Source organism: Lathyrus oleraceus, chromosome 4, assembly GCF_024323335.1.
Source record: "Lathyrus oleraceus cultivar Zhongwan6 chromosome 4, CAAS_Psat_ZW6_1.0, whole genome shotgun sequence".
Classification (NCBI taxonomy): Eukaryota; Viridiplantae; Streptophyta; class Magnoliopsida; order Fabales; family Fabaceae; genus Lathyrus; species Lathyrus oleraceus.
In genome coordinates, this window is record NC_066582.1 from 103,641,826 (window position 1) to 103,654,564 (window position 12,739).

The window sequence follows — 12,739 nt, forward strand, 5'->3', positions numbered from 1 at the left end:
AGCAGGTGTTGACATTAATCCCATACTTTGAAGAGATCACATTCGAACATATTCCCCGAGAGGAGAACCAGTTGGCAGACGCATTGGCTACCATGTCATCTATGTTCAGAGTCAGATGGGACAATGAAGCTCCCCGGATTACCATTGAACGACTAGACGAACCAGCATATTGTTATGAACTTAACGCTGATGAAGTAGAAGAGAAGCCTTGGTTCCACGAGATAAAAAGATATTTAGAAGCTCAGGAATACCCTGAAGGGACATCCATCAATGACAGGAAATTTCTGAGGAAGTTCTCCGCTAAATTCTTTTTGAGTAATGGAATATTGTACAAACGTAACCATGATTCGACTTTGCTTCGCTGTGTGGATAGAAAGGAATCAGAGAAGATTATGGAAGACATGCACGACGGTATCTTTGGGACTCATTCTAGTGGACATACGATGGCCAAGAAGATTCTGAGATCAGGGTATTATTGGTCTACCATGGAAACTGATTGCCACCATCACTCCAGAACTTGTCATAAGTGCCAGATCTATGCGGATAAAGTACATGTGCCTCCTGCTCCATTAAACGTGTTGACAGCGCCTTGGCCCTTTGCAATGTGGGGCATTGATATGATTGGCGAGATTAAACCTACCGCCTCTAATGGACATCGTTTCATCCTTGTTGCTATTGATTACTTCACAAAGTGGGTGGAGGCAGCCTCATTTGCTTCTGTTACTAAGAATGTGGTGGCACGATTCATCAAGAACAGCCTCATCTGCCGATACGGCGTCCCTGAGAGAATTATCACTGACAATGGCACTAATTTGAACAACAAGATGATTACTGAACTCTGCACGCAGTTCAAAATAAAACACCATAACTCTTCTCCGTACCGGCCAAAGATGAACGGCGCTGTAGAAGCGGCTAATAAGAATATTAAGAAGATTATACAAAAGATGACGGTAACATACAAAGACTGGCATGAGATGTTACCATTTGCTCTTCATGGTTATCGTACTTCCGTGCGAACTTCGACAGGGGCAACTCCTTTCTCTTTAGTCTACGGAATGGAAGCCGTTTTACCAGTGGAAGTTCAAATTCCCTCTCTAAGGATCATGAAAGAGGCGGGCTTAGACGAGGACGAATGGATTCAGACTCGACTCGATCAGATAAATTTGATGGATGAGAAGAGACTTGCGGCTGTATGTCACGGGCAGATATATCAGAAGCGCATGACCAGGGCATTCAACAAAAAGGTCAAGAGACAAGTGTATCAAATTGGCGACTTGGTAATCAAACGCATCATCCTACCACAAACTGACCCCAGAGGCAAATGGACTCCCACATACGAAGGGCCATTTGTAGTTAAGAAGGTATTCTCAGGTGGAGCCATGATACTCGCTACAATGGATGGTGAAGACTTCCCACATCCCGTGAACGCGGACATAGTTAAAAAATACTACGCATAAAAGAGACCCGCTAGATCGACGTATCTAGGCAAAAGTAAGGGCATCCCGGCGAACCAAAAGGGTTCGGGCAAAAATTAGGGATATAAAAAAAAATGTACACCCGGCAAGTCGAAAACCTGAAAAGGCGGCTTGGGCAAAAAAGGGTATCCTGGTGGACTGAAAACCTGAAAAGGCGGTCCAGGCAAAAATTAGGGATTAAAGCGTATGACTATGTCCCGTTCTCAGTCAACTTTCATCCAAGTTCGAGGGACTGACCAAGCCAATCACTTCTATCCGACAGCAAGGGATGAGATGCTCGAAGACATAATGACAGTAGTAGGCTTAAAATCAATAGGACTTCTCCCACATAGCTTTCTCTTTGTTTTCGACAATTTCCTCTTACTAGGATTTCTGTCTCCTTGTACACAAATTGCCTGTTTATAGGCCTCCTTTCAAAATCAATACAACCCTCTTTCAAAAAAAAGATGTTTTTGTTTTTACTTTTCTGTTTTGGTTGCGTAAATGTCCATTGATTTAATTTGAATTAATATGTGCATTTGAATATGACTGATGTTTACCAAAAATACATGCATAGAATAGCAATAGCAATTACTACCCGACTTCAGGATCAAGGAAAAGGTCTAATCATGCTTCCAATGAATCCGCTACCAATTCTCTTCCCCAGCAAGCCTGTTTTTTTTTTCCTCAGAAATGGCAGTATCCCCAGGCACAGCCAGTTACTCCCCAACAGAGGTCGGCGTCACCAGACAGATTGATCATCTCATCCATCCCCAGCCAGGCTCTGTTGAATATTTCCACCATCAGACAGAAATCAAGAACCCCTGCCGAGAAAGGGTCATCGTTACAAATATCTCCAATCAGTAGATGGGGATTTATTTTCCCCAGTAGAGTCCCCAAGCAGAACTTCTCATACGCATAACTCATTCATTACATCCTTTCACAGCATACGCATGCATACAACATTCACATTTATTTTAGCATAACACGAAACATCTCATGCATCATGACATAGCATGAAGCTAACTTTTTCTTTGCAGGTTAATTATCCTCCTGATATAGTCAAAGTAGAAGGTTCATTCAGACAGACACCTTTATCAATCACATTCAAGATTCAGATACATATTTCAAATACAGTTCATGGGAACATTCATTCTGACAACACTTCGATATCCTCCTAACGATGGCATCTTTAAGCCCATCCCAGACATTTATTGCAAGTACAACATATACAGGTTATCATACAGCCTAACGTACGGTTCATTCTGATTCAGCCCAACATATGACTTCTTCAGCAACTCCAATGCGGTCTAACGTACGACCCATTTGGACCTTCAAATCCTCAGATGCTGCCTAGCGTACGGTACATTCAGGGGTGTAGTCTAGCGTACGACTACTTTCTTCTTCGGATACAGCCTAACGTACGGCTCATTCTGCAACTCAGATACGATCTAGCGTACGATCCATTCTGAACTCCAGCAACTCCAACGCGGTCTAACGTACGACCCGTTTGGATCTTACAACCCTCAGATGCTACCTAACGTACGGTACATTTCTGAAGTGTAGTCTGGCGTACGACTACCGCTTTCATCATCAGATGCGGCCTAACAGACGACTCATTCTGCGACGGTCTAACGTACGACCCGTTCGGATGTCCATCCCCTCAAATGCTACCTAACATACGGTACATTTCTGAAGTGTAGTCTAACGTACGACTACCCCTTTCGTCATCAGATTCAGCCTAACGTACGGCTCATTCTGCAACTCAGATACGATCTAGCGTATGGTCCATTCTGATCCTTTATCCCCAACAGCATATGACACACTCCGACTCCCCAGCGAAGTCGGCAGCCTAATGGATGACTCATTATTCGGTCTAATGTACGACCCAGTGTGGCACCCATGTCTTCAAATTGGCCTAATGTACGGCTCGATCTAAAGCTTTCATCATCAAACCTCCCGGATGGCATCTTTAAGCCCATCTCCATCAAGACCAACTGTCGATTCTCAAGTGCAAATTTTTGGGGCATTCTAGTGTTCAATAATCTTCCACCTCCAGACCACGAATGGCATACACGCCATCCTAACTCTCTCGGTTCAAGAATATTGAACAGGGGCAGCTGTCATACCCCAAAAATTACCCATCATTTTTCCTAAAAAAAAAAAAAAAACAAAAAAAAAAAACAAAAAAAAAAAAACGAAAAAAAAACGAAAAAAAAAAAAAAAAAAAGAAAAAAATTTAATTAATTAATTAATTAAATAATTAAAATAAATATATAAATAAAATATAACAAATTATTTTGGACTTGGGTCTCCCTCATTTCAAGCCCATTACCCACGAAATTAGTCTATAAATACTGAAGTTTCAGTAGAGGAAAGGACGGGGAGTTAGACTTGGAGTTTACACTGGGAGATTCACTGGAGAAAGAAGGAAGAGAAGCAAAACACTCTGAGGTTTCCTTGGAACAAAACCTTGAGGAAAAAAAAAGAGAGAGACAGAGAAGGACGGATAGAAACTTTGGCATAGGAACCCTGCCTACCCGGAGAATTCAGAGTAAAGAAACCCTGAAGGCAGCCCATCTGCACCGAAGCCATCGCCGTCCAATTCCCGCTGCCTAACTTATTCCGATACTACAAGTGGTCAATCCCTTCAACCTTGAATTGGCAAACAGGTTTGCGTATCTCTATTGTTTATACTTTCAATTGGCCATATCTACATATATAATGCATCATGATTAAATGTTGATATATAATTTGCTTTCGTATGGGAATTTAAATATGCCTGAATACCCTGAATGTTTGACCATGTTATTCCTGTGATAAAATGCCATAAAATTCAAAGTTCCTAACATGGGGCTGTTTTCAAATTCAAAATCCGTGGCCTTCGCTAGGCGAGGCAGAGGCGAACGAGACAGTACCTGATTCTTCTAGTCTGTTTTTTTATGTTTTTATCATAGTCATGCATTATTCATCCTATCCTATTTATTGTTGTGATATTTCTCCGGTGTAATCTTCGATTGCACCCTGATTTGGTGTTCTGACATGTTTTTTTTTTTGAGTTTCGTAAAGGTTCACATATCCCAGGAAAAGGTTATTGGCTAGGTATTCCACTTTATTTGTGGGATACCCTTGTGGAGTTTCACCCTAAATTAATTTTTAATGTATTAATTTCTAATGTATTAATTTTTTAATATATTATTTTTAATAATTTTAATGTGGAGTTTCATCCTAATTATATAATTAATTGTAAAACTTTGCCTTTGAATAAGTGATCTTGGACCTCTCTTTGTTGCCTTACGATTACGATATTACGGTCATGTCCCGCGAACGTGGGGATACCCTTAGCAAAGACCCTTCGGTTAAATCATCATAAAATAAATTATAGTCCCTCGGATGTTGCCTTCGAATATACAACTTTGTCCCTCGATGACCCTCCGATGTTGCCTACGGTTAAAAGATGATAGTCCCTTCGAATGCTAAGATATCCTCATAACTGTTGCCTTCAATGACCTATCGATGACCCTACGATGACCCTTAAACATCCAAAGGATAAAACTACTTATTTCTCAATAATAAGGACAGTTTTACCCTCATAAGGATAGGAAATGCTCATAAAGACCTTGGGTCGGTATAACTCTTAATTGTTGGCTCACAATCTAAAAACAATTTTCACACCTCACACCTTTCAAAATATCTTTAGAAAATCACCACTTGGTATATATTCATACTAGAATCATTACCGAGTTATATTTTTCTAAACAATTTCCAAAACTAAACGAGATAACTACTTTGTATATATTCATACAAGAATCATTACAAAGTTAAATTCTCTTTCCAAAAACAATTTTCCAAACAATTCACAAACACTTTTTTTCAGACAAAAAATAATATAAGTGATCGAGCAATTAAGAGCCCATGGATAACCATGGATACAAAGGGTGCTAACACCTTCCCTTTGTATAATGTACCTCCCGAACCCAAAATCTAAATTAAGGTCTTTCCTGTTCTTTTCCACCTTTCCTTATTGGATAAAAGAAAAGTCGGTGGCGACTCTTGCTAACCGCGACATTGCGATAAAAAACACAAAAAGTCCAGTTCACCGTATGACAGTATAGTTGAACGCAAACATCGTCATATAGTTGAAACAGGCCTAGCTTTACTTGCTCATTCCAAGCTGCCTCTCAAGTATTGGGATCATGCCTTTGTCACTGCAGCCTATCTCATTAATAGGCTGCCTAGTTCCTCATTGCAAAACCAGTCCCCTTACTCCATTTTAATGCAAAAACCTCCTGACTACTCTAGTCTCCGTGTCTTTGGTTGTGCTTGCTTCCCATTCCTACGTCCTTATAATTCCCACAAACTTGCTTTTAAATCTCAGGAATGCATTTTCTTGGGATACTCATCTGTCCATAAAGGATACAAGTGTCTTGCAGTAGATGGAAATATTTATCTCTCTAAGGATGTGTTATTTCATGAATCCAGATTTCCTTATTTGGACCTCTTCCATCCCTCCACTTCCTCTCCTTCCTCTAACATGTCTTGGCTCCCATCTGCTGTCTCTCCACCCATTATTCCCACTCACCGTGTTCCTCCACTCCAACATATTAGTCCCACTGCTTCTTCCCTTAACAGGCAGTTTTCATCAACCTCTAATCACCCTTCAGCTGCAGCTACTGCAATCTCATCTCCATCCAGCCCTTTACCTATCTCAAGCCAACAAAATGTATCTTAGTCTCCCTCCCCTTCACCCAATCCTGCCTTTTCTGACTTAGCTGAAGCCAGCACAATCTCACCATCCTCCTCACCAGGTTCTGTTAATTCTGACAGGTCTGGTTCCAATTCTACCGCTAATTCTAATCCTGTTGTCAGTAATGTTCCCAGTCCTCATATTCTCAATCCTCTCAATGTCCATCCTATGACAACTCGAGCCAAAAATGGGATTGTGCAACCCAAAATCCATCCCACCCTTTTACTCACCCATATGGAACCTACTACTGTTAAGCAGGCTTTGGCTTCCCCTCACTGGTTCCAGGCAATGCAGGATGAATATCAAGCTCTTTTGAAAAATCAGACATGGACCTTGGTGTCTCCATCTGAGTCAAAGAGGCCCATAGGCTGCAAATGGGTTTTCCGGGTGAAGGAGAACCCGGATGGTTCTATCAACAAGTATAAGGCAAGATTGGTTGCCAAAGGGTTTCATCAAAAGGTTGGCAATGATTTTACTGAAACCTTTTCTCCAGTGGTGAAGCCTGTTACTGTCAGGACTATCCTCACCCTTGCTGTCACAAACAGGTGGACCATCAAGCAAATAGATGTTAATAATGCTTTTCTCAATGGCCTTCTTGAGGAAGAGGTGTATATGATTCAACCCCCTGGGTTTGAAGCTACTGACAGGTCTCTTGTTTGCAAGCTCAACAAAGCCTTGTATGGGCTAAAACAGGCTCCCCGGGCCTGGTTTGATAGGCTCAAAAGCTCCCTTATGCAACATGGTTTTAAGGCCAGTAAGTGTGATCCTAGCTTGTTCTTTCTCCACACTAGTAGCCTCACTATAATGATGTTGGTTTATGTGGATGACATCATTATCACTGGAAATTCTCCTTCTTTCATTGATAATCTTATCGCAAGTCTCAACAACAAGTTTGCTCTCAAGGACCTAGGACAACTGGACTACTTTCTAGGCATTGAGGTGACACATCTTTCTAATGGATCATTACTTCTTTCTCAAACTAAATATGTGACTGACTTGCTTGCAAAGGTTAACATGTCTACTGCTAATGGAATGCCAACTCCCATGATATCTAGCAGCAAACTGTCCAAAGTAGGCTCTCACACACTTGGTGTCTCCATCTGAGTCAAAGAGGCCCATAGGCTGCAAATGGGTTTTTCGGGTGAAGGAGAACCCGGATGGTTCTATCAACAAGTATAAGGCAAGATTGGTTGCCAAAGGGTTTCATCAAAAGGCTGGCAATGATTTTACTGAAACCTTTTCTCCAGTGGTGAAGCCTGTTACTGTCAGGACTATCCTCACCCTTGCTGTCACAAACAGGTGGACCATCAAGCAAATAGATGTTAATAATGCTTTTCTCAATGGCCTTCTTGAGGAAGAGGTGTATATGATTCAACCCCCTGGGTTTGAAACTACTGACAGGTCTCTTGTTTGCAAGCTCAACAAAGCCTTGTATGGGCTAAAACAGGCTCCCCGGACCTGGTTTGATAGGCTCAAAAGCTCCCTTATGCAACATGGTTTTAAGGCCAGTAAGTGTGATCCTAGCTTGTTCTTTCTCCACACTAGTAGCCTCACTATAATGATGTTGGTTTATGTGGATGACATCATTATCACTGGAAATTCTCCTTCTTTCATTGATAATCTTATCGCAAGTCTCAACAACAAGTTTGCTCTCAAGGACCTAGGACAACTGGACTACTTTCTAGGCATTGAGGTGACACATCTTTCTAATGGATCATTACTTCTTTCTCAAACTAAATATGTGACTGACTTGCTTGCAAAGGTTAACATGTCTACTGCTAATGGAATGCCAACTCCCATGATATCTAGCAGCAAACTGTCCAAAGTAGGCTCTCACACACTATCAGATCCCACCCAATTTCGTTCTATTGTTGGTGCTCTTCAGTATGCAACATTAACTAGGCCTGAGCTATCCTTTTCAGTTAATAAAGTATGCCAATTTCTGTCTAACCCTCTGGAGGAGCACTGGAAATAATTGAATATAATAACAGAATTCCTCTTTCTCTTTATTTCCTAATTCTAACAGCCGGGACTTGACCCTGGGTCTCTCAGGTGAGAGCCGAGTATCCTGACCAACTAGACTACAACGGATTTGTTTTTCAGTTGAAATCTTATTTTATTTATTGCCACGTTAAATACAATAGTTTATATCAACATCAACAAAATTAATAAGTTGTTACTTCGAATTTAATATCTTGTAGAATTGGTGGAGTAATCGAAACTTAAAATTTTTATCTTAGGTTAATATTTCATTTTTTTAAAATAAGAGTAAACTACAAAAGTCATCTCAAATCAAATAAGACCAAGTAAAAAAGAAAATAATTACTTAAGATTAAATGACAATAAACAAGATAAAAGTAAAATAATGAAAAAACTTCGTTCAATCAATAATACAAATACTAACTACAATTTAATGATTTCGTGACATTTTTCTTCTTTTTGCCGTATATTAATTATATTTTTTTAGTGAATGAGTATGTTGATTCTAAAATTTGTAAGTTACGATAAAGTTAATCTTTACATTATTTGAAAAATAGCTAAATAGGTTTTTAATTTATATTATTTTAAGCATATTACTTTGTTCAAGCCCATATATGTATCGGCCCATGTTCATTTATATTGTTATTATTTTTAGGAGATAGGCTTAAGTTAATTGATTCAACTGATGTAGTAGCCATTGTTACACCTTTCCTATTGATACAACTGATGTGGTTTCCATTGTTACACCTTTCCTATTGATTCAACTGATGTGGTAGCCATTGTTACACCTTTCCTTTTGCGTCTTCTTTTCGTTTATAAAATTCTTGACGAATCTTCCTTGATTCTCTGATCTTCCTTCTTTATCTGTTTAACATTGAATAACGAGGCTTGATTTAATGGCGAATTTGAAAGTTAATAAAAGAAATTCCGTTGCCAGGACTTGAACCCGGGTAAAAGAAATTTCGTTGCCGAGACTTGAATCCGGGTCTCTCGGGTGAGAGCCGAGTATCCTGACAAAATAAATTACAACCGATTTGTTTATCAATCGAAATCGTATTTTATTTATTGCCACGTAAAATACGATAGTTTATATCAACATCAACAAAATTAATAAGTTGTTACTTCAAACTTAATATCTTCTAGAATTTGTGGAGTAAACGAAAGTTAAATATTTTATCTTAGGTTAATATTTCATTTTTTTAAAATAAGAGTAAACTAACTACTCGGGTGCTGTAGCGAAACTGATTGCAAAAGAGGGTAAATCAGCAACATTAAAAGCACCTTTTGAGAGGTTCGTTGAATGATAAATGAGGCTTGATTTAATGGCGAATTTGAAATTTAATAAAAATAAATTCCGTTGTCGGGACTTGAACCCATGTCTCTCGGGTGAGAGCCGAGTATCCTGACCAACTAGACTACAACGGATTTGTTTTTCAGTCGAAATCTTATTTTATTTATTGCCACGTTAAATACAATAGTTTATATCAACATCAACAAAATTAATAAGTTGTTACTTCGAATTTAATATCTTGTAGAATTGGTGGAGTAATCGAAAGTTAAAATTTTTATCTTAGGTTAATATTTCATTTTTTTTAAATAAGAGTAAACTACAAAAGTCATCTCAAATCAAATAAGACCAAGTAAAAAAGAAAATAATTACTTAAGATTAAATGACAATAAACAAGATAAAAGTAAAATAATGAAAAAACTTCGTTCAATCAATAATACAAATACTAACTACAATTTAATGATTTCGTGACATTTTTCTTCTTTCTGCCGTATATTAATTATATTTTTTTAGTGAATGAGTATGTTGATTCTAAAATTTGTAAGTTACAATAAAATTAATCTTTACATTTTTTGAAAAATAGCTAAATAGGTTTTTAATTTATATTATTTTAAGCATATTACTTTGTTTAAGCCCATATATGTATCGGCCCATGTTCATTTATGTTGTTATTATTTTTAGAAGATGGGCTTAAGTTAATTGATTCAACTGATGTGGTAGCCATTGTTACATCTTTCCCATTATTCAACTGATGTGGTTTCCATTGTTACACCTTTCCTATTGATTCAACTGATGTGGTAGCCATTGTTACACCTTTCCTTTTGCGTCTTCTTTTCGTTTATAAAATTCTTGACGAATCTTCCTTGATTCTCTGATCTTCATTCTTTATCTGTTTAACATTGAATAACGAAGCTTGATTTAATGACGAATTTGAAAGTTAATAAAAGAAATTCCGTTGCCAGGACTTGAACCCGGGTAAAAGAAATTTCGTTGCCGAGACTTGAATCCGGGTCTCTCGGGTGAGAGCCGAGTATCCTGACAAACTAAATTACAACCGATTTGTTTATCAATCGAAATCGTATTTTATTTATTGCCACGTAAAATACGATAGTTTATATCAACATCAACAAAATTAATAAGTTGTTACTTCGAACTTAATATCTTCTAGAATTGGTGGAGTAAACGAAAGTTAAATATTTTATCTTAGGTTAATATTTCATTTTTTAAAAATAAGAGTAAACTAACTACTTGGGTGCTGTAGCGAAACTGATTGCAAAAGAGGGTAAATCAGCAACATTAAAAACACCTTTTGAGAGGTCTGTTTGATATCAAAAAACTGCTCAGCAACATGCGAACAAGTAGGGAATGTCGGGGTAAACCTGAAAATTTTGGGCAGAGCCGGAGCTAAACATTGGCGAGGCAAGCGTGCGGTAGTAAGACGGGTAGTTATGAACCATGTAGACTATCCACATGGGGGTGGTGAAGGGAGGGCGCCAATTGGTAGAAAAAACCCCTCAACTCCTTGGGGTTATACTGCACTTGGAAGAAGAACTAGAAAAATGAATAAATATAGTGATAATTTGGTTCTTCATCGTTGTAGTAAATAGTCAGTGGAGCGTAGAGAAAATAGAATTTGTTTCTTTGTCTTTACAAAAGAAGAGAGCAATTTACTATGACATTATATGATTTTCTTTTTTTAGAGATTCTACATTTTGTTTTAAAAATTTTGAAATATAAAATATAAGAGAAAAAATTCACTTTCTTACAAATTATAAGAGGAATAATTAACAACTATGACACGTTCACGAAAAAAAAATCCTTTTGTAGAGAATCATTTATTAAGAAAAATAAAGTAGCTTAATACAAAATAAGAAAAGACAATAATAAAAACGTTCTCCAGAAAATCTACCATTTTACCTATAATGATCGGGCATACCATGGAAAAGAGCATTTATGAGTTAATATAACACATCGTATGGTGGGCCATAAATTGGTAGAATTTTCACCTACTCTAAACTTCGGAGGATTTGCAAAAAATGATAATTAATCTCGTCGTTAAGATTTCTATTACCCTACCACATTCATTTGAAGTTACAAAATTCATATTCATAATTTTTCAATCGGAGGATCAAAAATGATAATATTTACCTACCGTTAACATTCATTGAGTGGTTGATTCGGTGGTTCTCAATCAACAACAAGTGTCGACCTACATGTCCTTATCATCCATTGAATCTTCCTTGATTCTCCTTTATTCATTCTTTATCCGTTGAATGATAAATGAGGCTTGATTTAATGGCGAATTTGAAATTTAATAAAAATAAATTTCGTTGCCGGGACTTGAACCCGGGTCTCTCGGGTGAGAGCCGAGTATCCTGACCAACTAGACTACAACAGATTTGTTTTTCAGTCGAAATCTTATTTTATTTATTTCCACGTTAAATACAATAGTTTATATCAACATCAACAAAATTAATAAGTTGTTACTTCGAATTTAATATCTTGTAGAATTGGTAGAGTAATCGAAAGTTAAAATTTTTATCTTAGGTTAATATTTCATTTTTTTTAAATAAGAGTAAACTACAAAAGTCATCTCAAATCAAATAAGACCAAGTAAAAAAAGAAAATAATTACTTAAGATTAAATGACAATAAACAAGATAAAAGTAAAATAATGAAAAAACATCGTTCAATCAATAATACAAATACTAACTACAATTTAATGATTTCGTTTCATTTTTCTTCTTTCTTCCGTATATTAATTATATTTTTTTAGTGAATGAGTATGTTGATTCTAAAATTTGTAAGTTACGATAAAATTAATCTTTACATTTTTTGAAAAATAGCTAAATAGGTTTTTAATTTATATTATTTTAAGCATATTACTTTGTTTAAGCCCACATATGTATCGGCCCATGTTCATTTATGTTGTTATTATTTTTAGAAGATGGGCTTAAGTTAATTGATTCAACTGATGTGGTAGCCATTGTTACATCTTTCCCATTGATTCAACTGATGTGGTTTCCATTGTTACACCTTTCCTATTGATTCAACTGATGTGGTAGCCATTGTTACACCTTTCCTTTTGCGTCTTCTTTTCGTTTATAAAATTCTTGACGAATCTTCCTTGATTCTCTGATCTTCATTCTTTATCTGTTTAACATTGAATAACGAAGCTTGATTTAATGGCGAATTTGAAAGTTAATAAAAGAAATTCCGTTGCCAGGACTTGAACCCGGGAAAAAGAAATTTCGTTGCCGAGACTTGAATC

The 12,739-nt window shown here is 37.2% G+C and overlaps 1 protein-coding gene and 2 non-coding genes across 3 annotated transcripts; 1 reads left to right on the forward strand and 2 right to left on the reverse strand.

Annotated features, from left to right (window-relative positions):
* Positions 1 to 6,435: 6,435 nt before the first annotated feature.
* LOC127136212 (uncharacterized mitochondrial protein AtMg00820-like) lies at positions 6,436 to 6,914 on the forward strand. Its single transcript, XM_051062803.1, has 2 exons — positions 6,436 to 6,807; positions 6,849 to 6,914. Exons 1-2 carry the CDS (start codon positions 6,436 to 6,438, stop codon positions 6,912 to 6,914), a joined length of 438 nt encoding a protein of 145 aa, XP_050918760.1.
* Positions 6,915 to 9,533: 2,619 nt separating this feature from the next.
* TRNAE-CUC (transfer RNA glutamic acid (anticodon CUC)) lies at positions 9,534 to 9,606 on the reverse strand. Its single transcript has one exon. It is a non-coding gene; the product is annotated as a tRNA-Glu (tRNA).
* A 2,188-nt stretch (positions 9,607 to 11,794) lies between these two features.
* Positions 11,795 to 11,867, reverse strand: TRNAE-CUC (transfer RNA glutamic acid (anticodon CUC)). Its single transcript has one exon. It is a non-coding gene; the product is annotated as a tRNA-Glu (tRNA).
* Between the last annotated feature and the right edge of the window lie 872 nt (positions 11,868 to 12,739).